This window comes from Laetiporus sulphureus (assembly GCF_001632365.1).
Source record: "Laetiporus sulphureus 93-53 unplaced genomic scaffold LAESUscaffold_31, whole genome shotgun sequence".
In the NCBI taxonomy this organism is placed as follows: Eukaryota; Fungi; Basidiomycota; class Agaricomycetes; order Polyporales; family Laetiporaceae; genus Laetiporus; species Laetiporus sulphureus.
In genome coordinates, this window is record NW_024468540.1 from 119,446 (window position 1) to 145,415 (window position 25,970).

Here is a 25,970-nt window from a genome sequence, read left to right on the forward strand (position 1 = left end):
CCCCCAATCCGGATGGAGAGTGGTGGGAGATGATCGACGAGACAAGCGGTCTACCATACTACTACCACACCAAGACCGAAGAAACGCAATGGGAGCGACCTCAAGCCTTCGTTATACCATTAGGCGTCCTCCAGGTGAGTCCTGCTATGCGCGATGATATGATGGAAATTAATCTTACCTAGAATACTGCTCTCGGCCGTCGGCTATCTCTTCGTCACAAGTCGCGAAATGAAGCAGCTCAATCTGGCCCTACGACTCTCCAGAGGTCATCATATCATCGATCCCGTTCGTATTCGAATGAGAAAGACTCGCCGCTGCGCCATCATGACGCCGGGAATGATATGGAAAAGCGCCGTTCGCCAACCTCTCCACGTGCATCCCCTGCAAAGAACCCTCAATCTCGTTCCGTATCAGGACAGAAACAACAAACTAGCCAAAGATCCACTTCTACCAGCGAGCATCTTCTCGCAGATCCAAATGCAAATGGCAGTCCTCTCTCATATCCTCGAGGTCACCCACTGGCGCCCATTCCTGGCTCCCCATATACGTCAGATGCATCGTCTGAGCATCCGTCGTCCGCACGAACATCGATGTCTACCGCTTCACTCAGTGAGCGCTATTCGAAGGGGAAAGAGAAGGCTCACCCTCCCGAATCAACCGCGAATGCAGGCGAAGCCGCCTATAGTCGTCCGCACTCGAAGCCTCCCCAATTCCTGTCATACCGGTCTCCGGAACCGCAGAGCTTGACTGCGGCTTTGGAATTGATTGCTCTGTCCGATCCAAAGCCTTGCGTGTCTTCTCAGAACCAGAGGCACTCTTCGGAGGGTGGATGTGCGGGAGATTTCCCTAATAATTCGTTAGAAAACCCGACTAGATTACGAGTGAATGTGAGCCCAAGTATGAACAGATCTGTCACCGCACCAGCGTCTCCGGTGACTACTAAGTGCAACAAGAAGGACATCGCTAGTATCCCACCCTCTTTTCAAAAACCTATACCGCGCTCCCCTGCCCTCAACGAGCGTAGCATCTCGATCCCTGATCCAGTCTCTCTGAATGGAAAGGTGATCAGCAGTCCAATTTATAACGCAGGTAGACTTGCGCATTTATTTGCCTCCTTGAAGCATCTCATTGACGATATGTTATCTTTCGCATTACCTGTTGCCGATGAGCAGAAGCCACCTTAAACCTGAATCCCAAGATGAACCGTCTACCCATTGATCTGTACCGGAAGGGAACTGGAGGGATGGCCAGCTCGTTGAGTACCGGGTACGTGCAATAGATATTGTCCTCCTTACAAATCCTTCGCTGCGGATGGAGCAAGGATGGTCTGACTGTCATTTTGAAGTATAGCAAGCACCATGTATTGCCTGAGGAGCTGTCTTCGGACATCCAGCAGTTCGCGGAATCTCAATTCGCAAGGCAATATTTTGCTACGCATCGGACTGGCTTTCTGTTCAAGCGCAAGATCCCGGTCGCACAGCTCTTGGCGTGGCAAAAGGTCGGTCCAAGCGGCGCTCTGGCACACGAACGCTTCGTCTCATTTGCGTGGCTAGGCTTCTTTAGGCTCTCCTCTCCTCGTGCTCAACAAGGCATTGCACAAGAACGCGCTGAAGATATTCAAGGTCATCCAGCATATCATGGGAGACAAAGATCGTGATCGGTCCACGGGTGTTCGCATGGGTACGGAGAACCACATATCCATGGTAGCATCTATCAATCATTCGACAACATCGCTGGTCTCTAATGCTTCCTCTGTGTTACTGGAGGAGGAACGCTGGCTGCTCAGTGAAGGTCTTGCACACGGGGAGCTGAGAGACGAGGTGTACTGCCAAGTTATGAAGCAATTGACAAATAACCCGAACCCGTGCGTACTCCGTTCCTTCGACTTGTTGGTGGAGCATGGTCATTGATCGTCCGCAGTGAAAGCATCTTCAGAGGCTGGCAATTACTCTGTGTACTCCTTATCACTTTTCCTCCGTCGAAGGATTTCGAACCTTTCGTGCGATCCTTTCTGCACCAGGCTACGAAACAACAAGAGGGCCGTGTGGATGTCATGGCGAAGTATTGCCTCCGAAGGCTTGCATATATATCGAGGAAAGGACCGAGGGGCAAAGCACCTACAGTAGCAGAGATTGAGACGGCATCCGTAAGCAATGTCGTACTATCTCTGTGGCCCTGTACATATTGAAGGTGTTCTGTCATATTCAGGATGCTGCGTTCCATCCGTCCATCTTTGGCGAAACTCTGGACACGATCTTCAGACTGCAGGAACGCACCTATCCGCATATGAAAGTTCCGATCATCCTTCCATTCCTTGCCGACGGGATCCTAGCTCTAGGAGGGACTAAGACCGAAGGGATCTTCCGAGTACCGGGTGATGGTGATACGGTCTCCGATCTCAAGCTGCGAATCGACAAAGGCTACTATAGCCTAGATGGCGTCGAAGATCCCCACGTTCTGGCTTCTCTAATAAAGCTATGGCTGCGAGAGCTGTGCGATCCTCTGATACCCGATGAAATGTACTACGACTGCATTGCTAGTGCAAGAGATCCCGCTGCCTGCGTGCAAATCGTGCACAGGCTTCCTACGATCAATCGACGAGTTGTCCTCTTCGTGACCAGCTTTCTGCAGCTCTTCTTGGAAGAGAAAGTTCAGGCTGTCACGAAGATGACGTCGCCTAACCTGGCTCTCGTCATGGCCCCCAACCTTCTCCGCTGTACCTCTGATTCTATCGCGGTGGTTTTCACCAATGCTCAGTGCGTGATCAAATCGACTAGTCGAGTTACTTACTCAATCTTTCTTCGCAGATACGAGCACACCTTCGTTCACAATCTTTTGCTCCATCTGCAATGCGATGCCATAGATCCCGATTACATACCCACTCACGGACAAGGCGCTATAGCGGCATCTACAATGCCGCCGGTATCCTCACATCCCCGCCGCCGTAACTACTAATTTGTTTGTGTAGCCTTTCGGACCTCACCATACCCAACGTCAGCTGCTTGCTGTCACATTCATCGTATTCCTTGTTGTATCTTGGGTTTAGCATGACCTACATACCACAATCGTTTCCACGTTGCTTTGCAATGCTCCGGCTTCTCTTTCCTCATTGATATAGGATAGGACATAATTTGATACGTATACCCACCTGCTCGCGTTAATGATGAGAAAACACAGTAGATTCGCGATATTACCGCTGTTGAACCTTGCCATCGCATGCTTCCCCACTTCTCAGATACCTACTTAGCTGACAAAATGCATACACGACGAGGAAAATGATGGAGCAATGGCGTGCGAGTCCGAGCAGAACGAGGTATAGTAATGAGGATATACATACCTTGAAGTACACAATGACGATGAAGAGAACAAGTCCACAGGATATTAGAAGGCAACAGTTGACATGTCCGACGTTGAAAGTCCTGTTTGCAGAAGTGCCAGCTAGCTGGACGTCAAGGCCGGTAGTATCCAGCGACCCAGTCCAGCGGCCAAGGCAACCCAGCAACGTCGAGCCTTTCTCAGAAGACCGCTTAAAGATCACGGTTTTGATGCTCTACCGAGAGTATCATATTTTCACTTCATTTGACTTATGCTTCACCACTTCTCGTCGCAGTGAATCGATCGCGCGTGCGCTTCCTGAAAGAAAGCTGGCTGTTTGAAACACTCAATTCAGGCGCTGTGGCAGATACGGGCTGCACAAGCACGTACCTCACCAAGCAGAAGCTTTCAACGTCACAGTGCTGAGATTACGATCGGCAACAAGTGTGTTAATCATTTACTAGCTCCTAAAGTCCTGCTCAGTCCGATTCACGCCTTCGGTAGACGGAAAGCAATGTGCGATGAACAAGTTGAGCGACCCTGTCGCAGTGATCCGCTCTGGCCTTTCAGGAATCTAATCCTCGTCGCAGAAGACAAGCGAACAATGTGGTCGGCTTGAATGGTCAGCAAAGTGACTCAACTTAGATAGAACTAGAACAGGGCCCGTTCTGCATCCTAGAAGTATAAGTGCTTTAATCGCCTGCGCGCCGGTCATTTCTGACCACCCAACCTATGCGGATAGTAGGGACATAAGCTATTTGCGAGCCGCCAATGTTTACCACGACGAAAAAAGTCGATAAAGTTTTGACAGAGGCAGAATATTGGACATGTCAGTGCGTGATGATCAGCGTCTAGTTGAAGTCCATAGGGAGCGCCCATTAGGCGCCAGAGAGCTTCATCCTTGCCTCCCACTGCACCCCGTTCCAAGTCTAAAAGTCATCCTTTGTTGCAGTGCATCGCCATGCTTGGAGCACGATGTCTAAAACCCGCCCACACGTCCATCGTTCGGCGTCAGAGCTGTGAGGTTGTCTTAGGCGGGCAGACAAATTGCCGCATGCGTGCGCCGACCTACTCTACGAAGACTCCGACTCCCTCGTCAGTAACACAATCAACACGGTATGGGACAAACAGCTGATGTGTATTCAACAAGTGCTAATGGCAAACACAGCGATGATGAGTCCATATTCTCCCCTGCCGCATCCTCTTGGGATCATGTTTTCGATAGCATCAAGGACGTACCTCTCCTCCTCCCTTCCTCCTCCCGCGGACGGCCTCCCCCCCAAGGTGCCTCTGGTCGAGAACCTCATCAGCAAACCATGACTGCCCGGGAGATCAGTGCATTCGATGAAATGTTCAACATGATCTTCAGTGCGGTTGCGGAACAGAACATGCAAACGCCGGGCAAGAAACCGCACACACTTTCTGCCGCAGTCGGTGTTGGCCGCACGGGAATCAGGGAGACGACTGATATCTTTGGGAAGCTGCATAGCCAGTCAAAAACGCTCAGGTGGCCGAACGAGGCCGACGAAGAACTAGACAGAAAGAAGGAGCAGATGGAGCTGTGCAATTCCGATCAGCAACTGTTAGACTGGGCGATGCGCGAGGTATTTGGCGAATCGAAGCGGTACGAAGAAGAGGCGCGACGTGCTCTTGAGGATCCAAAGTCCTCAGGAAAGCCCGTGCAGCTGCAGCTGCAGCCGCCATCCTATCCCTATCTGATCGCGCTCCTCATGAAGACGTTCCGCGAAAGGTATGCCGACCCACACCTGGCGCTGTCGATCTTCGATCATGCACGACATCTATCCATTCCCTCGTTCGTATTCGGATGCACCACTCCTGCGTACAACGAGCTCATTGAGACGCGCTGGAGGTGTTTCCGTGACCTCCGTGGCGTGTGCGATGCGCTGGAGGAGATGTGGGTGAACGTCGTAAGGCTAGACAATCGCACGCGCGCATTGGCGGAGATGATCAGGCAGGATGTCGGCGAGCGAACTATGTGGCAGGAGGAAAACCCCTTACGCAGCGGTGAGGTGCGGGAGATGCTCGCGAAAATAGAGGATCTTAGCACCCGAACACGACCTTACCCTGGCAAAAAGACCGAGCCGCTTACCCCAAAGCTTGGGAAGAAGCGTTGGAGAGGCTCGCAAGAATGGAAGAGAAACTTACAACCGGGCACGAGCATGAGAGTTCCTTGGGAGGATTTTGGCGAATGGCCACCAGCGCCCGAGCGTACCACAGACGCAGACGACCCGGGATATTGAGCTGCTTGTTCACGTCGCTGATCAACTTAAAATTCCAAGACCTTATGCCTGGCCCAGCATCGCCAGCTCTCCAACAGCTCACGCATTTGTCATAATATGTATCAGTAACGTTCGTATATTGCCGTTGTATATAGAGACAGCTGTATCTGCAGTGTTACAGCCCACCCCTCACCTTTCCGGCAAATTTGATTTTTCCATCTGCTCCAGTGGCAAACCGGAATTGGATGGCTGGATGTGTCTACCAAATGCAAATGCATCACTCACAGTGGATGCTTTGAGAATGATACACGGTCAGAAAAGTGCATAGCACCTCGCAACAGTCGTAGCCTTGTCCTACCCAGAGAGTTCACCGTTTGGCTTGACTGGCAGCCTCTGCGAAAGCGAAGTGATTCTGAGCAGAGTGGCATGTTGGATGAGTGTGTACAACGTACCTCGTCGCGTTGCGTCCTCCAGCAGCTGCGTGTCAACGTGTTCGGCCGGCAGTTGCACATAACGCACTACCGAGCCACGGATGAAGCAATTCTTCACTGCCATCTGAAAAAGCACCCATCACAACCACCCTTTTCAATACAGCCGGCGATAAACAAACCATGTGCGGATGTCTTGCTTCATCGAGGACCTTGATCGAGTCGAGACGGATGTTCAGGAATCTAACAAGGGACGAGCAGACGCCTTGAGCATCGGGTTGCTGGATGAATTGCGAGTAAACGGAGCAAATCGAGCCGGCACTTACTGGTCGACGGATTTAAGCACACCAGTGATTGAGAGGTCGTTCTTCAGCTCGACTGTCACCCGCTGATCCGTGAGCGTTTTGAAGACAGAAAAAATCAACTACAGTAGTATTCGGTTAACAGCGAGGTCATAATTCTACAGAAAGACCATTTACTTGCCATGATGATGGACGAAAGGAGAAGTGGTACGCGCAAGGAGAGTCAAGCCGCAGTTTGGACGCGGCGTAGGTGCGTATAATAGACGCCCATTGATCAACGTCCTAAATTAGCAAGGGCCACCGATCGTAGGGAGCAGTGGTGTATCTATCATATAGCGTTGCGCCGATAATTACGAGGAATGTATGCATGTATCTATCTTAACGCAGATGTAAGGTAAAATGTCATATCACAAGAGCAAGTACGATCTACTCAGATATCAAACTTCACTACCTGCTCCCCACCTCCCCGCTCGATCTTGAGCAGCCTCTTTGCCACACATCCGTATATCGGTCTCGTCGCCCCACTCCCACCCACTGCACTCGCAGAAATCCCAATCTCCTCTGTCTTCGCGTTCAGCGATTCCTTCAGCTTGCCCAACGGCATCGCGTAAGACGGTGGCGAGGAGAGCAGCACAAGCAGCATGTGCGCTGTAAGAACCTGCTGGGCCGTTGGTTGGGATAGATTCGCAGAGGAGGCGGGTATTGTAGCGGAGAATGAAAAGGAAGAGAGGCTAGCAGTTGACGGTGAGGACGGAGACGGTGTCTTCGTCGACAGTGTCTGCAGATGTGCACTGAGGACGATGTATTGAGTCAGATGGACCCATATACCAAACCGGAACAAACGTACATCGTCTCCTTTGCATGAGGTGGCTTGCTACCACCTTCCCCCGAGACATCGAATGAACTTCCCGGCATTATGACCTCGCCAATCGTCGCCCATATCTTCGCCTGCGACAACTTAAGCGAGGCAATGGAATATAGTAGACATCACGTACAGCAATCTGTTCTAGCTCAGTGGTCACCTTGATCTTGTGGCGGTGAGGACCGGGTGTTGCGACAGCTTCTAATAATGGCGGGGTCGGCGTTGCGGGCTCCGACTTGGCAGTAATCGTGACGTCGGGCTCTGATGCTTCCGTTTGTGGCGGTGTCGACTTGGAGAGCATGACTGTCCGGTCAAATCCCCCTGCATCATCCTCAGGCACTGGTTCTTCGCTCTGTGTCACGATCTCTGACACTGGAGAGTCGTCGTCGAGGCTGAGCTCTCGCCGCATGTCTAATTCGTCTTCGGGGCTTAATTTGGGTTTCGGTGTTGAACTAGGTTTTGGCGTGAACTTCCCCCCAATCCGAGGAGCAATTGGTGTAGCGAATGAGGTCACGGAGACGTCTGCGAGATCGACATGCTCATCCAATAACGAGTCTCCCGCGAAATGCAGCGTGCGCGCAGAAGCCGCTGGCGTGTTCCAGAATGTGTCCTCCTGTTCATCGACTGGTGGCGGCGGAGGGGTCTGAGGTCTGGGCTTCACCTTCGGACGCGGTATCCTGCCAGATGCCTTTTGCTTTAACAGAACCTCTTTCTACATGAGGCTCTGAGAATGAATTAAACGCGACACATTGAGGAAATTGGCATACCCGCTTTCTCAGCTCAGCGAGCTGCTCTTGAGCAGCCTGCACGCGCTGTTCTTCTTCCCGCACAACAGACTTGGGAGACGCGGGAGGCTGAGGAGGACCTGCGGCCGAGTGCTTCACTTAGTTGATGCAAGTACGGAAGGCCACGAACATGTCACTCACTTGCTTTAATTGCTCACTGAGCTGGCGAACGTGCGAGCGTACTACCCCGAGCTGCTCCATGATCCTGATGGCTTGGTCTGAAGCTCGAGGCATGGGCCTAATCGAACGACTGTAGTTTTTCCATGAAAACCCGCAGACCGTGATATGCATAGCCTACTTACTAACGATCGAGATACTTGATCGCTGCCCGCGCATATACCTCCGGATCGTGCTCTCCTGGCCGTCCCTGAGGATCATGCCTTCCCTTGCGCGGAGCCGGTGGCTTCTTCAGCGGCGTCGCGCCATGAAACTCCGCGCGCGCAATCTCACTGTAGGATGGAGCAGGAACCTCTGGGTCGGCTGGTTTGGCAGGAGACACCAGCGTGAATAAACCAAGCTCGGCAGGGTCAACGTCACGGATCAGGTCGCCGAGGGGTGTGTGGAGGACGGCCTCTGTGAAGGGGCCGGTTGTTTCTCGAGAGATGTTGGTGGCGCTTGAGCGAATTGACTTGGCTAGCAGAGAGAGACGGTCAACATGTTCAGACAGGCTGCTCATCGCGGATGGCGGTGAGAACAAGAAATGTAGGCCGCCTCAGCCTGCGCTGAGCTCAAGATCCCAACACGGTCACGTGCTTACAAATTGGTGTGTTCAGCCCTGTTCAGCCCGACGACCTGCTCTCTCCAAACTTCGATCTACTTTGGACTTGAAAGTTTCATCGTTCTGCGTACTCAATAGCGGTGGATGGGCCCGACCTCGGACTCTACTGGTCAACTGGACTGCTTTGCTGCAAAGACTGCTTCTGCTGTTGTTCAAGCCGAATCACTCGGCTCATCTCGTCGTGAATGAATGCAAGCATCCCGTTAAACAAGTTTTGTCCAGAGCGCCTCATCATATTCTCGAATCCTGGACGGCAGAGATTCCATGGCTCATACTCTCCGCTTGCTTATCAACAGACTCAGCGAGCCCGGGTAGCGTATCGGAACTTGAACGGCATACCCGCCGCTCCGAACTGAGGCCATCTCCCTCACCGGCGATTGCTCCCTGGATGCAGATGAAACAGATGTGTGGGAGCTGGGAAGCCTGATGGGTGGAAAGATGTTGATCTAACGAGCAGAGACCTTAGCAGGCTTAGCAGGACACGTCGCTAGGTGGTTCGCTCCACGATGCGATGTGGGCGTCGCGGTCAACAATTGCCCCTCTTCCAACGTCAGACCGCTGGCATAGAGCTTATAATTGCTTTGGAATTGGACACAGTGGTCATAATCCGGATATCTGAGCGCACAATATTCAGGAGTGGATGGCAGGTCTTCGCTGACGGTAGTCGATTCCGGCGCTCTTCACCATAAACCTGCTCATCAGCGAGCGCAAGACGATAGAGCAATCATGTAAATGTCGTAGCAATGTTTCTTAAACACGAGATGTTGCAATGATATTTTGCCATGGACAACTGATGCTGAGCGTAGACGCACGTGTCCTAGCTTATACCCAAACCACCTCGTATACCCCGTGGCAGTCTGCGATATCCCGCCCCTCACGATTTTCACTGCGACGGTCGTTCCATCTACAAAGGGGTGGGCACAGTAGTCAAAGCTGGTCACTACGTGCGAGTGTTGCGAGGCGTCAATTGGTAACAGGCAACCTCGGCGAAAGTGTGCTTTCGATGGCGGGCAACGCTGGTAACCCAGTCGTTCCGAACCAACGGAGAGGTGTCTGGGAGCCCTTGCCGCTCATATTATATGGTTATGCGGTCCACCCACTCTCACCCAACCGCCGGGACACGAAGCTGTCCAGCCGTACTCGGGCATCGACGTTCACAAGCACGACCGACGCTTCCGGCGACGAACATCTCGTGCACAGAGATGTGGTCTCTTTGGAGGTGGGAGATAGCGTATATGCTTTTGAGCAGTACACTCCGAAGGATAAAGAGGTCGAGGGCATCTGGTATCGCGGGTGCGTCCCATGTCCTATTTGTACACAGTAGTGACCGCTCACAGAGATGCCCAGATACGTCGTGAGCACATCTCGCCGACCCCAAGTCAACTGGGCGCTGGTCTCGGATCCATCATGCTCCACGCAGAAGGCAGCAGCCCTGGCCGGCGAGCAGCAACAAGTATTCATTGGTACCTTTCCCGCCTCCCATATCTTCGTCAGGGAGCGGCTATCGGACGAGGAAGGACATCTGGCAGAGGTTGCGAACGAATGGAGGGCGGGGTTGCCTGCTCATCAGTCTGACGTCAATTCCGTGTGGAAGGAGAAGGTCCTTGGCGGATTTGCAACGCCTAGAGAAGACGACGGACTTTCGCTGAAAGATGGAATCTCGTTCAAGGACACCGTCTCGCGCAAGTCGTTCAAGCTGCCTCCACCGCCCGACCAGGCGAACTCAGCACGCGCCCGCGTGCCCGTATACCCTGCCAGCCTGCGCTCGGCATCGCCGACCGAGTCGCAGCTCATGAAGCCGTTTCCACCACGGTTCTCGCTGAAATCCGGCGACGACACCGCGTCGGGAGCCGACCAGCCCATCATTGACGAGATCGCTTCTGCGCTACGCGAGTGGCACACACTCATGTTCCAGTACCTCGCCCGGCGTGACTATCAGCTATTTCAGATTGTGCGCGAACACATTGAGGCTCTGCATCTTGGTCGCCGGCAGCTGCTCGCTCAGACGCTGAGCTCGGAGGAGACGGCCAATCTCAGATGCGAATGTGTGTGGCGGCTGGTGAGCGGGAACCTTGTCCAAGGGCTCGATGTAATCGTCCGGCACCCCACCGGAGGAGGTCTCGCCACTGTCGATGTCGAAGGAGAGATCGATCCTCGCAGCTGGATGAGCGCTATTCGCATGTATGCTCTGCAAGTCTCCCTTGCGTATGTCGACGTTTCTCCTCCGACCCATCCGTACAAGTCGCGTCAACTCGGCTCCTCCATGGACTACTCCGCATCTGCCGCTTCGCAAGTGCATAACACCTTTCTGGAGTACTCACGCAGTAGAATCCAGTCCAGGATGATGGGCGTGTTCGGGTCCCCAAGCACCCCTCAGCCTGCGAAGGCGAAATTCTATAACATCTTTCTTGACCTTCGCGCATTTATTGCGTCCCCCTGCTCACCCGGCGAAACTGCGGAGCTATTTTTCTCGCTGTTCAACAAAACGCAAGCGCGCTTCATCTCAGAGGAATTCTGTGCTATCCTTAACCACAACGGGGTTCTGGCCCGTGATCCTTCTGCACGTATCCGCACTCTCTTTACAGACGTATTGCAGTCCGATGCTCAAGAACCTGTCTTTCTCGTGTGCAAGATAGTAAGGAATGGGTCTATGAAAAAGGGCAATGCGGGGTCAATTCGCGAGAATGGAAGGAGAGCATCTGAAGCCTCCATTGGAACCAGTAATAATGGGAGCGGTCACATATACGGGCACGCAGCTGCGGCCAGTGAGGTAATTGGCAACTCCAATACTGACACAACTGCGCACTTCAGGAGACCCTTTGGCTGCGCCATCCTTGAGCTTACCCAACTCGCCACCATGGCAGCTGAACAAACCCAGGTGTCTTCAACACGCGAGCATTATATGCCAATCTATACCCCGAAGAATGAGTCTACGTTCTCCATGCTCCATGTGGACATCATCAACGGCAACACAAAGGAGTATGAGAAGTCAGGCAGGTGCGTGCTGTTTCTGAGACTGTCATGACCGTGGCGTCTGATTGTCAATCAGCGCGGATACGATGGCAGTCTCCATCAAGTTATTCTATGGATCCGCGGAGACAGTCGTTCGGGAGAACACGTCGCTTCTGCAGGACATACCGCTCAGTCTGCGCCTGGGATTTCCTGATGTCGTCTTCCCGGGGGACGTCCGTAACGAGCTGTATGTCAAGCTGTGGAGTGGAGACTTCTCGCCATCACAAACGATGATGGCGCGCCGTAGCATCACGAACTTTCCTTGGGGCCAAGCTGGTAGCATCGGCGGCAATGTGCAAGTGACGGTCGAGGTCAAGAACCAGCACGGGAGGACGATCGAGCGCGTCATCTCGTATTGTAGCGGCGAGCCCGAAGTAACGCAATTCAACTCGATGGTATTCCAACGCACGAACCAGCCCACGTTTAACGAACTCATCAAGTTGGAATTGCCGTTCGAGGGTTCACACCAATGGCACCTCTTCTTCACCTTCCGCCACCGCAGCACGAGGGAACGTTCCAGCAGCAGAAACTCTGAGATGCAAGAACGGCCCTTTGCATTCGCGTTTCTGCCTCTCTTTCCTGACGGACGAGCGTTCCTTGAGGATGGTGAACACACCTTGGTCCTCTATAATGCCGAGAAACTCACTCAAGTTGACACTGATCTGTACCTCGCTGCAACGCCGTGGCTGCCTGCAAACCAGCGACCCGAACAGGTCTATGTACCTGTCGAACTGCAAAAGCTGGCTCCACCAATGCGGGACTGTCTTATCCTACGCACTTCGCTGTGCTCTACAAAGTTCACGCAGAATTCGGTGCTGCTTAGTTTGCTCAACTGGGAGAAGCTCGCGGACAAGGAAGTTCTCAAGACTGTCCTGACCAAGTTCACCTTCGTGGGCGAGGTTGAGATTGTGAAGTTCCTGCGCGACATCTTTGACTCGCTATTCGCCATCCTGGCATCCAACAACAATGAAGAGGGAGAGATGGATGATCTAGTTTTTAGCGCTTTGGTAGTGGTGCTTGGGATCATCCAAGATCGTCGATTTAGCAATTTTCAGCCTGTTCTCGACGTATACATCGCGGAGCACTTCAGATGTGCCGCCGCAGCTTCCCATATTATTTCTTCCATGAACCGTCTCCTGCAAAACCCAACAGCCAGTGAGACTGCTTCAGCGCTGCGATCGAGCCTCAAGGTCTGGCACTACATCGTCAAGTTCATTGTCAGATCGCGGGAGTTACAGAAGGCCAAGAAGCTTGGAATGGGTGGCGGAGCGACTGCTGATCACCTAGAAGCGACGTTCAAGCGGGAACTACGGTCCTATCTAGCAGAAGTCAATAGCATGATGTCCACGACGACACCTGCCTCCATCATTGGGACGCAGACGATAGCGTTACAACACTTTACTTCAATCCTGCAGGAGTTGGACAAGGTGTTTAGCCATGAAGAGCTTGTCAATATTGCCGCGACCTTTGCGAACTCTATTAAGACTACCAAGGGGAAGCTCGTCATATGGAAGCTAGTGATGCACCTGCAGATAGTCAAGGGATTCCTCTTCGATGACTTGCATTCTCGCACATTGCTGATCGAGAGTGTCGCCGACTGGTTACAACCACACTTCGGTCGCTTTGACGAGTACGCTCAGACGCAACCTGGAGATTCCGAGAGCGCTCGAGATGCTGCGCGCGTTGCTTGGCTAGAGAGTATCAGATTGTCTGTGAGCGTAATAGCGATCATGCTGGATAAATGTCTGCAAAGTCTCGTGAACCCCGCCATTGTGGCCGACCGCAATCTGCTCAAGGCTGAGCAAGATAACATCGAATTTCTCCTGCATTTGTTCCCCAAGTGAGTCGCTCATTCCAAATCGTCTTTGCACGCCTGACCACCTTCTCCCTCCCCCGCGCGCAGACTACTCAATTCATACTCGGAGTTCAAGCACCCCGCTTCCCAGAGAGCAATCGAGCGCAATCGTTCGTCAAGCCCGGTCTCATCCACATACCCTATCACATTTCCAGAGTCATACCCATTTGCATTGGCCGCTCAGCTTTCAAAGAGTGCTTCCGCAGTTTCAGGCTCCTTCGACTCCAGACCCGACTTCAACCCGGGCTTGGGCGAGACGGCCATTGTACTGCTATCCTTAATACTTGCAGCGCCGAAGAAGCACCTGATCAGTTTCTTCCAGTCCTTCCTGGATATTGAAGGCAGTGATAATTTCGCGGCGATGCTCATGCAAACGTTCAAAGTTGCTGCTTCCATTCTGAACAATGATGCATTCCCGTCCAACTGGCTGAACGTCAACATCCTCGCTCACAGGATGTTGCTCAAGCTGATGGATCCGATCGTAAACTTGATGGAACGCGAATTCATTCCCAACCAAGAATCGCGACGCGAGTTCAACTCAAATATTTGGCGAGAGGCGTTTTATGTCGTTCTTAAGTTGCTTTCGTCCGAACATTTGGTCATAGAGGAATTCATCCCGCAGGTGAGTATTACTCTCGAAACCCGAAACCTGAACTCAGGTGATATGTAGAAACGTCGGACGGTTTGGCGTCTTGCTGGAGACATACGAGGAGAAGGAGCAGCTCTCCTATTACGGATGTGGGATGCCCTTGGATGGTCTGAAGAACTAGCGAATGGAGGCACGATGAAGGTGCACGAGGTACGTTTCTTCGTTCAAATCAAGGAAATGTGCTCAGATGTGAACTAGAACTACGAAGCTGCGCTCAATCCATTAGTCGGTCACGTTGTGAACCTGTGTCTGAGCCACCACGATCAGCTGCAGTTCAATGCAGTACATATCCTCTACTGTATGATCATCTCCGAGTATCACGTCTCAGGCAATTTCAACCACATCGAGCATGAACTGGTCAGCAAGTTGGATACCTTGTTCATGTCCGACAGCAAAGGCGATGATATCTCCCGTGCATTCTTCATTGGATACCTTCGTCGTCTCTTTGAGGAATCAGACGTAGATGAGCAATTACGTGCCCTTGTCGATACCTTCTTGCAAGAGGTCAATATGTTTTTGGATCTCTTGCTCAGTGTTCGTGCACTTCCTGAAGGAGAAGAGTTCGCAGATGATCGAGTGATTGCAACGGTATGCGCTTCAGATGCGTATTGTGGCGTTGCTGATATGTCTTTGTTATAGCTTCGTCTGATGAACTTCATCCGGCGGATCGGCCGAGATGAGATATACATCAAATATGTGCATCAGCTGGTCAATGTAAGTCCTGCCGTGGATCACGCAAACACAGGGGCTCAAGTCATGTCACCGCAGATGCATCTCCAAGCCCAGAACTATGTGGAAGCTGCCCTCACTTTGAAGCTCCATGCAGACCTACATGACTGGGATCTTAACAGCTTCGCCCCACCTATGGAAGACCTTGGTCTTCCGCAGCAGTCACATTTCCACCGAAAGGAAACATTGTACCTGTTGATCCTGGATTATCTTGGCAAGTGATTGAGTGTAATATGCGATTTCTTGACCAAGCTGATTGTAGTACTAGGTAAGGGTAAAGCGTGGGAGAGCGCCATCGAGATCTGCAAGGAATTGGCAGTGCAGCATGCCGAGGTGACGTTCAACTAGTACGCGTTCCTCTGTCCATCGATCTTTAAACGACTAATTCTTCGCCAGCGCTCGGCTTGCAGAGATTCTGCGTCATAAAGCTGCCCTACTGGAACGTATCGTCACCGACCAGCGCTATTATTCCGATTACTTCAGAGTGGCTTTCTATGGCAGCTTCCCTGCCGCTATCCGCAACAAACAGTTCATAGTGCGTGTCTCACTCCAATGCGTACAGATGTAGGCAGATGACTTACTGTCTGGCAGTATCGCGGATATGAATGGGAAAAATTTGGTGCTTTCTGCGAACGAATGCTGAACAAGCATCCCGGTGTCCAGCTTCTAAAGCCCATGGGGGATCCACCAGTTGATATTCGCTTCGGGACCGACCAGTACATCCAATGCACTGCTGTCACTCCCGAGCCCGAACGCGATTTGCCCATCTTCACTAATCCAGACGTGTCCCCTCAAATCCGGGCATATTACGAGCACAGGTATGGAGAAAATAATCAGTATAATCCTTGAAAGTGTCCCCTCTAAACATTATTCGCAGTGCGATTAAGCTATTCAGCTACTCAAGGCCAGTGACAAGAATCTCGCCTGACGGTTCGGAAGAGGTATGGATTGAGAAAACGTATCTCACCACTGAGGAGGCATTTCCCACCGTTCTCCGTCGTTCTGAAGTGGTTGACACGCAAATGGTACAAATCTCACCTGTACAAAGTGCCATTCAAGAGGTGGAAGAAAAAACGCGCGAGTTGACCGGACTGAACTTGAGATACTCTATTCTCGCCAAGACATCGCAGGCTGTTCCAACCAATGCTCTAGCTATGAACCTCAACGCCGCCGTCGACGCGCCAGCGGGTAGTGGCATTGGGGCATTCCGACAGGCATACTTGAACGAAGAGTATATCTCAAAACATCCTGATAGGGCAGAAGAAATAGAGAATTTGCGTAATGTCATTGATGATCAGGTGAATTGTCCCCCCTGGTTTGCGTCGGGTCAATCTGAACGATTGGCTTCGTCAGGCCCGCGTCATTGATAGCTGTCTACGACTGCATGGACAACTGTGTCCTCCAGAGATGATGTCCTTCCACGGAACACTCGAGAAATTCTTCCGCAAGAATTTCCAAGAGGAGATTCAACGATTGGCAATGGACTCTGGTCGGTCATCGCGCGATCTGCTGACACCTTCTCCGTCGGCGTCGCGGCCATTGGCTCAATCTCAACGTCAAATGTCAGTGTGATGTTATACCTCACATGTTCGGGAACTGACTCAGGTATTCGTTCATTAACAGGCGGCCTCAACTTGGACTTGTGCCCGTCCAAGTGCATGCGGCCATTTCCCCGGCTCTCTCTCCACTGTCCAACAGCTCAAACCCAGATATCGGCCAATCTGCGGAAATGTCATCCAAACAGACACCACTGCAAAGACATCTGGCACACTTGGCTCGACACGGATTTAATGGTGTATCAGCTGGGCCTGGAGATGTTGGCAGTGACAGTATTTCGGAAGAATCTCCGAGAGATTCGTATCTGAACAATGGAACGCTCATCACGACACTCTCAGGCGCAGCATCAGTGACGGGATCAAATATAGGCAGTATCGGGTCTATTAGGGGACGTCTATCTAAATTCTCCAGCCTGAACTTCGCGCGACGGGACATGTAGTGGATACAGTATATCTCATAATTCTTCACCCTTGGTCTACGTCATCTGCGTATCCATCTATGCTGTCGATATTCTCGGTTGTCTAGCTCTTGGTTGGACCTGTGTAAACTGCAGCAGCTATCGTAATTGTTGTGCACCGTAGTTATCTTTATCGTACGCATTTACTTTGAACCTCTTTTGAGTAGTGATTGAATATGCATAGGAAAGAAGTCGAGCGTGCAGAGCTGCGCCGCAAGCAGCAACGTTTACATCGTCCGGTGGATGAATCAGTTGGATGAGACGGATTTTGGTCACAGAAGTGTGTGCAGAGTTCGTGGTCGGATAACAATGAAAAGAGCGCTGTAATGTACAGATAAGTCTAATGGCGACGATTGCAGACGTCAAGTTTCTTTGATTTGAACTACATGTCCAATAGGAAAATAGGCAGATAAGGTAACGCTAACGCAACAACACCACTTTGTAAGATGCTTACGGTGAGATAGTCAAATAATGATAGCAACATACGCTTAAGTCCACATATATAATGCAACGGATCCGCAAAAGCGAGATGCCAGCGGACACAGACTTTCAGTGGAAGGCAATATCCTGAACTGGTTGGATGACAGGTGTTTCTAGAACGTTGAGGGGTACGCATCCACGTAGTTATAAGCCCTACCGACAGACTTGCTGTCGTGTGAGGGTTGCTCACCACCACTGGTGAATCCCGGGGCAACGCAGGATGATTGCCAGTACTCTGATATCTGAAAGGGCATGTACTGCGGGAACTGGGCGGAGTGTGCGTTTGCATGCCCATCGTGCGCAAGCGTGAAGTATGGCACGCCAGACGGGTCAGATGATGGCGGCGTTGCAATAATCGGTGTCGATACAGCCGACCCGAAGACGGCGGATTCTTCAACCGCAGGACTACCGTCCGAGGCCAAGGACGGCGGAGTGTATTCCATCTGGGATACAAACGACGACGGCGATCCAACGGAATGGTTATACGGAGAGGCCGGATATTCGAGCGAGGGTATAGCGGGAATGGATGCCGGGGAGAACTCGCTTGAGGTACAGGACAAAGAGGGACTGAGTTTGGCATCTTGACCCAACAGCAAAGATGGACTTGGCGAGATACGTGGTTGGAGTGTGGGGATAGGCTCAGCTTGTGCGGGTATGTAAGGAAGCGTCTGATGAATCTCCCGTCAAAAAAGTCGAGTGACACAAAAAGAACGAATGCCTCACTAATCGCGAAACCATCTTGTGCAGTGCCTCAGACAGCACCTTCCACTCAAATACTTTCAAGTCCTTTTCGATGTTTCGCGGCTTCGGCGCCGGCAAGTTCATGATGAGCGAAAAGAACTCGCTTGTGCTCGCCCTGTTTTTTGACACCGTTTGCGGATGAAAGCGCTCCAAGTTCCTTCGTATTCTGTTCTTGGTCTCGACGTCGAATTGGTTGTCTACCAGACGCTCAAGTAGGAAAATGACGTCGACAGAAGTCACATAGCACGAGTTTGTCTCCCGCCGGTAGATGCACGAGATGACCATGCCGCCTTCGATGTACTCGTGTTGCTTGATGACTGTGCAGGAGACCTTTATCGTGTTTCCTTCCCTCTCTTTCTGGAATCGCACAAGCCGACGGCAGGCGGTGTACTCGTCCTCATCCCAGTCTTTACTCATGCTTTCGAGAGGTGTCAGCAGCTCCAGGTTGGCGGCCATTCCGTGTAGTCTCTCGTCGCCACATGGGCTTGCGTACGAGATGAACGATGCCACTGGCCGCGCGGATGGGGCATGAACACGAGCATGATGCGTATGGCGGTGTGGAAGGGAGGACCGCGAAGGCGAGGATTGCGTGGAATACCGTGCCTTGCGGTTCGGCGAGCGGGGCGCATCAGGGGACATCGGCAGTCCAAGAATGCTATCGTGCGTATCCGGGTATGGCCTCATGTGGCGGTTACTCGGTGCTGCAATCTGTGCTCAGTCGTGGGTCGGGTAAGAAGCGTGGCTTATAGAACTTACCGAGGTTGATGCAAGTGAAATTACCAAACGCCACACTATCCAACACAGTATTGTGAGTATCCAATGTCTGCGCATGCAGTGAGACAGTCGGCGGTAAAATGACACGGGCATCATCTGGGACGGTAGCCTGAAGCTGGAAGGTATGCTGGCCACCTGCTACCTTTTCGACCGTCGTCGGAAGAGCCGCCCTGCCGAGGACGAGCCTAAGCTGAGTTGGAATCCGTGCTACCGACAGGAAGTCGAGGGTCACGGTGAGAACGGTTCCTGGTACTCCTTCATGCGGCTCATACCCATAAATTCGAAGAGTACCTTGAGGGGAGTCGATATAGCGGGTGTCATCTCGTGGAGGGTAACGTGGAGCTATTGGATAGCGATGCATATTTGGTTAAAGACGGCACAGACCGAGGAGAATGTGTGCAGACGGACCTGCAGGGCGCACAGAGGCCGGTGATTGTTGACGCTCGTTTAAGGTCAGTTGTGTGTGATTGGCATAGAGATAGTCCCCTTGTCTTTGTGTTGAATGAAAGTGTTGGCTGATTGACACGCAAGTCGGAAGACGCGGGGTAGTCGTTGTCGGAGCGAACATGTGTTGGTTCTGCGTGGAAGAGGCTGCGTCAGCCTGCGAACAGATAAAGGAGTGGATTTAGCAAACCGGTTGCATGATGACGCGATTTCTATGAGATCAGACCGTAATGTGCGCGCGGCTTCTGGCAGTTCCGAGCAGTGGCACTATGGTGGGAGGGTCGAAGGCACAAAGGAGGGGCACTGTATTAAAGGGGGACCAGCGTGGAGGGAGGGTGGAAGACGAGGCGGGTATCGATGTGATGCGTCCAGTGGCGTCCCGCCCGACGCGACCAGCCTCTAAAGAGTGTCTTGCTAGCCGAGTGGCAAATCACGGGAACTTCAGCGCTTGGTTGATCGAGATTGTCAGCCGTTACGCCCTTAGCGGTTTTCATCTTGACCGCCCAAATCGATCACAGATAGGGGGCTCGAGCCTACCCTTGACACACAACTCATCTCGATTGACCGTCGCTCAAGCTGGCCAGCCAACTCCAATACTGCATGCAATTGTGATGCTGGTAGGACCAGCTTCAGCTTCCGTTGGTAGGCTCAGGCGCGCGATAGCCTCGTGTTTGATGCGTTGGTTCGGATCGCAAACAGCTGCAGTCGGAGTGGGGTGCCTTGATCCGATGCAGATCCCAGATCATCTCACCCCTTCCCCCAAGCATATCTGTCTCTTGAAAGGGGCGGTCCTGACTATGTTTGTCCGCGCCTCATGACTGAGCCCATGATTCGCCTACCCGTCCATTGAGCAGGTCTTGTTAAATTGTTAAATGCTCGCCGGCGAAATTAATTAGCAATCGGCCGGATGTTATGTTTCCATCGAAATTGCAGAGGTGGACCTACAAAGTGTCAGCATTATTGGATGGAACTCGGGCCAGGATTCCCGTGGTGTTGCCGGTCTCCTTCGAGAACGATGCTTTTGCCGATCTTGTACTTCGGAACGCGGGTCGTCGGGATAAAACGCGTATGAACGATTGAGTGGCGACGGTGCCACTCGCGTAACGGGTACCGCAACCAATCGACCAAGTTGCCTATCGCGGGCGAGGTCTATGAGAACAACGGTGATCAGTATTAGCTCCGTCCTCCTGATCAGGGGAGGTGGAAAATAGTGAGAGGGAACGCGTCGAACGATGACGGTTGAAAAAAAAAACGTCCATGGCATGGCAGCTTGAGCTATCGGCATTGTCGTCAGCAACAAGGCTGTGCTGTAATTGGCAGAGAGTCCAGAGAACGAGCCGATCACCTCACGCTATATATAATGCCAAGGAGCGCTCTCATCACATGAATGACCACATTAAAAACATCCAGTCAATTCTGGACTGCTAATTGACCACTCTCAGTTGATGAAGCACGGGTACCCTGCCAGATGAATTCGTGAGTGAGGGATTCCATGCGAGCACGCGTTCGTCGGCTGAAAAGACAAAGGTCACCATTCAGCTAGCATGCCCTGGTGCATCCTCCTTCGCGTAAACTTGCCATTAACATAATACAGTTCGGTGCATGACGGCTCGGTCACCCTAGTTGTTCGTCGCTACACCATTACGCTGCTCCAATTTGAAGACGGAGCTGCATTTACCTATTTGGTGAACGCCATCATCGCGCTATGACCTGTGACCTGTTCAGCATATTGAACGTGACAGAATAGCTGAAAAACCTTCTGACGTGTGTCGCACAGTAGTAAAGCTCGGAAGTCGACGTCTACTCTGCATCAATTTTCTCGTCCGTGCCGCTGGCGCGTCTCGCAAGTATTCCATATCCCCCGCAATTCTGGACGGATACGATGCAGCACCAGCATGTCAGGCCATACTGAATCATCAAATGAGAGCTGCTGTAAATTTCCGTGTTACACAGAGCGAAGTGGTACAATGTGGTCTTGCAAAAAAGACGCGGCCACGAATTTCCTGGCGCGTGCGTCACAAACGTCACATTGCGCGCGTGTGTCACAGGCATGTCACGGAAAGCGACGGCCATCCATCCTTGAAGACGTTCATTCGTGTCCTAAATTGTGTGGCGGCTCTCGTGCTCATCAATCATTTTCAAACACTCGCGATCCCCACTCGTTAGCATCCAATCTTGCAATAGTGCTTACGCAGAGCGGACGCACAGAAGTACTTATGGCGGATACGACGCAGAGCTCTCCGGAACTCCTCACTCTTCAGGCCAAACTACAAATATTGAATGAGATGAACGCGCGACTACAAGCTCTGCGCAAAATACCTGCTCATCTCGTCCGGCAGCCCAAGTCTACGAACATCTCGCTGTCACCGAGCCTCCATCCGGTGCTGCATCCACATCCTGAGCCGTCGCTGCGGCAGGATATCCAGGATGTAAAAGACTTTGCAGAGACTGTGCGTTCAGAGAAGGTTCAGGAGGCCTTGGTGCATGCGCGGGATAGCGAGAAGAAGGATAAGAGCGACCTCGACTTGCACCGGCCACGAGTGATTAGGAAGCGCAAGTGAGTAATGCACAGATGTTGCACTAGATGTCTCCAAGCATCCTGATCATTCTCGTCTAAGACGGCAATCTACGCCTGAGTCTCCGCGGTCATACAACAACCCTCAACCGCAACGAACGTCACTCTTCTCGCCTGCACATGACTCCGTGCCACCTGTGAATATTTCAGAGCTCATAGATTTCGTCCGAGAGTTCAACAAGACAAATCCCAAAATCAGGCTGCAAATAGTAGCTGCAGACCGACATCGCCCGCTTGTTTGCCCCATCCTTGTCCGATTCACCATTCGTGACATTGCCACGGTCTTCTTGACGCTGGATTCGAAGGACGACTCGGTCCTTATCGTGCAGAACGCGACTGCATTCGCACCAAGGGAACAAGCACGTCGTTTTCCCTGATTCATACATTGCGGCCGTTTGCTAATTACGCCCCCGACCAGAAACCGCCACACTCTCACTCTGACTTTATCGTCTTCCAAAAGCTCTCCCAGCAGGTCACGAAGATGATCCTCTCTCAGCCACAGATCTCCGTGCGCGTTGTGCTTGTACGTCCCGTCGTGTGCCGGCATCCTTAAAAAATTCTAATCCGTCTCTTCCAGGAACTACTATGTTCGTACCAACATGTGTTTACGCAGCGATGTACCTATTGCGAGCGGATCCTCTCCGCTGAAGCCCCTATTCCTGCCGTCGCCCGCGTGTGGTCGGACAAGGCATCCGATGGGACGACTCCAGGCTGGCAGCCGTGGCACCCGACCTGCTTGCAGCGCTGACATCTTAGTCGCTCTGACTACATTGATCTCCGCTGACAGTAGACTGTCTACCTGCCGCTTTAATGCCTGCGGCGCGTTTCATTCACCGACTTCATGCGTCATACAGCCTTCTAGCCCGCCTTCGCGGAGCGCAAGATCTCCCATACATCTGCGCCCTCATCCCGATGGCCGCCACCATCTACTATACCTCATCCAGAACATTGATTCGGGCGCAATGCCCGCATGAGGGCAATTCCGAAGCCGTTAACTATCTCCAATTGTGTGCAGCACATGCTGACGTATGCGTGCCTTGTCGCGCAGCTCGCTTTATCAGCGAGCGTACCGAGATTATTGGCCGGCTTACCTTTGCTCGGCGATGCGACTTTGACGCAGCAGCTCAGTACGTATGACCTGCCTTGGTTTCACGGAGAACCCCAATCTACGCCGGAGTGACAAAGCATCTCCTATCATATCCGGGCGCAGTATCAGCACTTCCATGAACGTTTGGTAGCTGCGCTCTCCTCAGGAGATTAGGAGCGTAGGACGGGCGCTGGTGGGCGGGCTGGAGGCTGCAATTGATGAAAGAAATATTTGTGTATACATCTATCAATAACAGCCTGGCATTTGTCTGGCACAATTGCAATTAATTGATTGAGGTGAATGCGAGGTGCGCTCACTACGTCCACACTCCGATGCCCAGAAGACCAACCCACCCGTGGCCTCGCTGTCCGAGTAGAACGTATGCAACAAGTCCATTACTTCCTGACATATTCTCGATACGGAAACAATGGACGTCCCGCAACTGCGAGAGCAACTCGATCAACGCCTTGGTCTCCTCAGTCAGCGACGGAAGACGTAGAGTAGATGGCAACTGTGTCTCCGAGGATAGGTCCATGTGGATAACCTGCATTTGCCCCAGCGTGCAGGATAGAGACGGTCAACGCAATCGCAATAAAGTGCCATCGAAACGATACCTTCGTCTCAGCATTCAGCTGGCCTTCCAGACGCAGGGCTTCCAGCACCTGAGACTCATGTCCCACCCCGTAGTCGCCTTCTCCGAGCCAGAATGCAACGTCACCGTACTCGTCCGCCTCGCTCGATTGCCCAGCCAAAATGCTCCCACATGCAAGTGATTTAGCAGCCGCGTTCGCTTGGATAGTCAGGGATGCGATATATTCCTCCTCGGCCTTGCCAGAAGGTGTTCCTCGAGGATATAGCACAGGCACCTTGTCTTGGTTAAGTTGAGATAGATGCACGTTCTCGCGGAGCGCGGACGCAGTATCCGAAGCAGCAGTCACGATACTGCCCATCGTCATGAAACAGAGAGGCTCGGATTGGTACACAGGAGAAGAAGTAGAACTACGTTATCGCTTTATGAGCTTGAATTGCAGCCAATTGTGTTCTAGGCTTTGGAGATTGTGGGAGTACGCTGAAAGATGTGGCGGACAATGAAGCTGCCGACCCGACACGCGTGCAGCTTTTGCACCTTCCACTTCAACTTGGTGGCTGACTGGTTTCCGCAGAGGTCCTCGACGTTCTCTCTTTCTTTCTCTCGCCGTCGTTTCTGCCCAGGCTCGCAATCCTGCAATCCAGCGTGCATGCTGTCTTCGTTGGGACGAAATGGCTTCGTAGAAAGGTACTTTTCGGCGGATTGCGTCTAAACCAAGGGTCCGCTAATCGTCACGTTCCTCCGCTTTAGTCTCGCCCTCACGAGATATCCACGGAGTTCGCCCATTCTACGTCGCAGGCTGCGCCATGCCAGCTTCTTCGTCGCAGTTGCTCCAGATGCGCTTTCCCTGAAGGCATCGAGCGCGTTCACCGCTTCCCACTTCGGCACTCGCTCGCTCTCTACCTCTACACCTCCCGAGACGACGAATGCGAGCGAAAGCAAACCACAGCCTCCTCCGCCAGCAGCAGTATTGCCGCTGAGGAAGCATAAGGTGGAACTGAGGCCTGGTCCTGTGAAGCCTGCGAAGCTTACACCACAACCTCCTACATCTCCCAAGCCTTCCACGGCCTCGTCACCAAATGTCGCTTCTGAACCTTCATCTTCAAAGAAAGAGTCTATAGTCGAAGCAACCAAGCACGATTTGGTAGATGCATCGCAGCACGGGATTCTGGCGCCTCCTCCCGCGGGTGCATCTTGGGCTGGGTCACTTTGGCATCAGGCAAAGGAGCTTTTCGTGCGTGTACTCTTCTCAGCCACTTTCATGTTTCCCTCAACTAGGACTATAATCTCAGAAATTCTACTGGAGGGGTATCAAATTGATCTGGCACAATCTCTCTCGTGCACGCTTGATCGAACAGAGGGCGTTGGCTGGTGGTGCTCCCGTTTCAAGATGGGAGCTCAGGTTTATTAGAACGAGTCACAGAGACACCATGAAGTGAGTATTTCCTAAGTACAATGATTGCACGCACAAACTGATAGCCCTTAGGTTGGTTCCATTCCTTTTCTTGATCATTGTTATCGAGGAGATTATTCCGCTGGTTGTGCTCTATGCTCCATCCGTCCTCCCTTCTACATGTTTGCTCCCTTCCCAAAGGGAGCGCATCGTCACGAAGAAGCGTCAGAAGCAGGCTTCGTACGCAATCGTCCAAAGGCCCCTTTATGAGCAGCTCCGTCAGCGTCTGATCGCCAATCCTGGCGCTCCTGTCAATGCATTGCTTGACAGCGCGGCCCTCACTGCCGTCAATGGGTAGGCATGTCTGTTTCCTGAGTATTTAGTTGCTAACAATCTCGCAGTCTCCTGTCGTTATCGACAGTCGGCCCCAGCGCCCTGCTTTTCCGTCGACTACAGAAGCATCTGGCGATGATCGCCGACGATGACGCCTTGTTGAAGCGCGAGGCTTCAGGCTCAATGTTGTCGCAGGAGGAGTTGCGTGAGGCTCTGGAAGAGCGAGGAATGTGCGTGCATTGATCTCATTGGTGCTTCATGAACTCCACTGACTGAGAGATGTCCGTCCCCGAAAGTAGAGTTACGGAGGGTCTTGCTCCCAGCGTGTGGCAGTCGCGGCTGCAGTGGTGGCTGAAGAACGTTGACGGCGTCGATGAACAGCAAGCGCTTCTCTGTCGCGTGCTGCTCGTCGCTAGTAGTGGTGCGGGCAAGTTCTGAGCGACTGTCTCATTGCATGCGTCGTTATGTTAGGGATGTCTACACCGAGTTGAGTCCCTTACTATACAGATTAGGGGGTAATGATTGCAGTCTCAACAAGTGAACTCGTATTGTCGACTAATTTATAATGCCACTTAGAAATACGCA

General features: G+C 52.3%; 9 protein-coding genes across 9 annotated transcripts; 5 read left to right on the forward strand and 4 right to left on the reverse strand.

Moving 5' to 3' along the window:
* Nucleotides 1-29: 29 nt before the first annotated feature.
* LAESUDRAFT_657523 (uncharacterized protein) lies at nt 30-2,955 on the forward strand (the record flags this gene model as incomplete). The annotated part of the gene is made up of 8 exons (XM_040904694.1): nt 30-134; nt 183-1,089; nt 1,170-1,266; nt 1,351-1,498; nt 1,554-1,864; nt 1,921-2,146; nt 2,209-2,756; nt 2,808-2,955. 8 exons carry the CDS (start codon nt 30-32, stop codon nt 2,953-2,955), a joined length of 2,490 nt encoding a protein of 829 aa, XP_040762340.1.
* A 1,353-nt stretch (nt 2,956-4,308) lies between these two features.
* On the forward strand, nt 4,309-5,576 carry LAESUDRAFT_703222 (uncharacterized protein; the record flags this gene model as incomplete). Its single annotated transcript, XM_040906515.1, has 2 exons — nt 4,309-4,431; nt 4,484-5,576. Exons 1-2 carry the CDS (start codon nt 4,370-4,372, stop codon nt 5,574-5,576), a joined length of 1,155 nt encoding a protein of 384 aa, XP_040762341.1. The 5' UTR covers nt 4,309-4,369.
* A 50-nt stretch (nt 5,577-5,626) lies between these two features.
* LAESUDRAFT_287937 (Sm-like ribonucleoprotein) lies at nt 5,627-6,533 on the reverse strand. The gene is made up of 6 exons (XM_040901851.1): nt 6,467-6,533; nt 6,310-6,407; nt 6,166-6,226; nt 6,008-6,110; nt 5,841-5,946; nt 5,627-5,774 (listed from the first exon to the last, which is right to left on the reverse strand). Exons 1-6 carry the CDS (start codon nt 6,467-6,469, stop codon nt 5,678-5,680), a joined length of 468 nt encoding a protein of 155 aa, XP_040762342.1. The 5' UTR covers nt 6,470-6,533; the 3' UTR covers nt 5,627-5,677.
* A 24-nt stretch (nt 6,534-6,557) lies between these two features.
* Nucleotides 6,558-8,619, reverse strand: LAESUDRAFT_682400 (uncharacterized protein). Its single transcript, XM_040905789.1, has 6 exons — nt 8,235-8,619; nt 8,074-8,182; nt 7,915-8,025; nt 7,281-7,859; nt 7,133-7,233; nt 6,558-7,076 (listed from the first exon to the last, which is right to left on the reverse strand). Exons 1-6 carry the CDS (start codon nt 8,606-8,608, stop codon nt 6,716-6,718), a joined length of 1,635 nt encoding a protein of 544 aa, XP_040762343.1. The 5' UTR covers nt 8,609-8,619; the 3' UTR covers nt 6,558-6,715.
* A 908-nt stretch (nt 8,620-9,527) lies between these two features.
* Nucleotides 9,528-17,232, forward strand: LAESUDRAFT_813972 (cytoplasmic protein). The gene is made up of 14 exons (XM_040914549.1): nt 9,528-10,003; nt 10,058-11,707; nt 11,760-13,562; nt 13,626-14,199; nt 14,248-14,376; nt 14,425-14,814; nt 14,866-14,940; nt 14,995-15,169; nt 15,224-15,302; nt 15,352-15,490; nt 15,547-15,773; nt 15,833-16,253; nt 16,309-16,517; nt 16,579-17,232. The coding sequence occupies exons 1-14, from the start codon at nt 9,714-9,716 to the stop codon at nt 16,949-16,951; spliced, it is 6,534 nt and encodes a 2,177-aa protein (XP_040762344.1). The 5' UTR covers nt 9,528-9,713; the 3' UTR covers nt 16,952-17,232.
* A 330-nt stretch (nt 17,233-17,562) lies between these two features.
* Nucleotides 17,563-19,325, reverse strand: LAESUDRAFT_760899 (uncharacterized protein; the record flags this gene model as incomplete). The annotated part of the gene is made up of 3 exons (XM_040912825.1): nt 17,563-18,117; nt 18,173-18,891; nt 18,947-19,325. 3 exons carry the CDS (start codon nt 19,323-19,325, stop codon nt 17,563-17,565), a joined length of 1,653 nt encoding a protein of 550 aa, XP_040762345.1.
* A 2,299-nt stretch (nt 19,326-21,624) lies between these two features.
* LAESUDRAFT_760900 (uncharacterized protein) lies at nt 21,625-22,731 on the forward strand (the record flags this gene model as incomplete). The annotated part of the gene is made up of 4 exons (XM_040912826.1): nt 21,625-21,965; nt 22,027-22,306; nt 22,402-22,506; nt 22,561-22,731. The coding sequence occupies 4 exons, from the start codon at nt 21,625-21,627 to the stop codon at nt 22,729-22,731; spliced, it is 897 nt and encodes a 298-aa protein (XP_040762346.1).
* A 527-nt stretch (nt 22,732-23,258) lies between these two features.
* On the reverse strand, nt 23,259-24,146 carry LAESUDRAFT_727779 (uncharacterized protein). The gene is made up of 2 exons (XM_040909286.1): nt 23,685-24,146; nt 23,259-23,614 (listed from the first exon to the last, which is right to left on the reverse strand). The coding sequence occupies exons 1-2, from the start codon at nt 24,018-24,020 to the stop codon at nt 23,387-23,389; spliced, it is 564 nt and encodes a 187-aa protein (XP_040762347.1). The 5' UTR covers nt 24,021-24,146; the 3' UTR covers nt 23,259-23,386.
* A 27-nt stretch (nt 24,147-24,173) lies between these two features.
* On the forward strand, nt 24,174-25,902 carry LAESUDRAFT_288185 (uncharacterized protein). The gene is made up of 6 exons (XM_040901852.1): nt 24,174-24,346; nt 24,410-24,893; nt 24,952-25,094; nt 25,146-25,406; nt 25,454-25,615; nt 25,682-25,902. The coding sequence occupies exons 1-6, from the start codon at nt 24,309-24,311 to the stop codon at nt 25,821-25,823; spliced, it is 1,230 nt and encodes a 409-aa protein (XP_040762348.1). The 5' UTR covers nt 24,174-24,308; the 3' UTR covers nt 25,824-25,902.
* The last annotated feature ends 68 nt before the right edge of the window (nt 25,903-25,970 follow it).

Bases quoted from the DNA above. Each gene is read 5' to 3' on its own strand.
- LAESUDRAFT_287937 (XM_040901851.1), bottom strand. The intron at 6,111-6,165 runs GTTTGTTTATCG...GTGCTTTTTCAG, and splicing joins AAGCAAGACATCCGCACATG to ATGGCAGTGAAGAATTGCTT. The intron at 5,947-6,007 runs GTACGTTGTACA...GCTTTCGCAGAG, and splicing joins GGAGGACGCAACGCGACGAG to GCTGCCAGTCAAGCCAAACG.
- LAESUDRAFT_682400 (XM_040905789.1), bottom strand. From the start codon at position 8,608: ATGAGCAGCCTGTCTGAACATGTTGACCGTCTCTCTCTGCTAGCCAAG. The intron at 8,183-8,234 runs GTAAGTAGGCTA...GAAAAACTACAG, and splicing joins ATCAAGTATCTCGATCGTTA to TCGTTCGATTAGGCCCATGC. The intron at 7,234-7,280 runs GTACGTGATGTC...AAGTTGTCGCAG, and splicing joins CTGAGCTAGAACAGATTGCT to GCGAAGATATGGGCGACGAT.
- LAESUDRAFT_813972 (XM_040914549.1), top strand. From the start codon at position 9,714: ATGGCGGGCAACGCTGGTAACCCAGTCGTTCCGAACCAACGGAGAGGT. The intron at 14,377-14,424 runs GTACGTTTCTTC...GATGTGAACTAG, and splicing joins GCACGATGAAGGTGCACGAG to AACTACGAAGCTGCGCTCAA. The intron at 16,254-16,308 runs GTGAATTGTCCC...TGGCTTCGTCAG, and splicing joins GTAATGTCATTGATGATCAG to GCCCGCGTCATTGATAGCTG.
- LAESUDRAFT_727779 (XM_040909286.1), bottom strand. From the start codon at position 24,020: ATGGGCAGTATCGTGACTGCTGCTTCGGATACTGCGTCCGCGCTCCGC. The intron at 23,615-23,684 runs GTATCGTTTCGA...GGGCAAATGCAG, and splicing joins AGCTGAATGCTGAGACGAAG to GTTATCCACATGGACCTATC.
- LAESUDRAFT_288185 (XM_040901852.1), top strand. From the start codon at position 24,309: ATGCTGTCTTCGTTGGGACGAAATGGCTTCGTAGAAAG. The intron at 24,347-24,409 runs GTACTTTTCGGC...CCTCCGCTTTAG, and splicing joins CGAAATGGCTTCGTAGAAAG to TCTCGCCCTCACGAGATATC. The intron at 24,894-24,951 runs GTGCGTGTACTC...CTATAATCTCAG, and splicing joins ATCAGGCAAAGGAGCTTTTC to AAATTCTACTGGAGGGGTAT.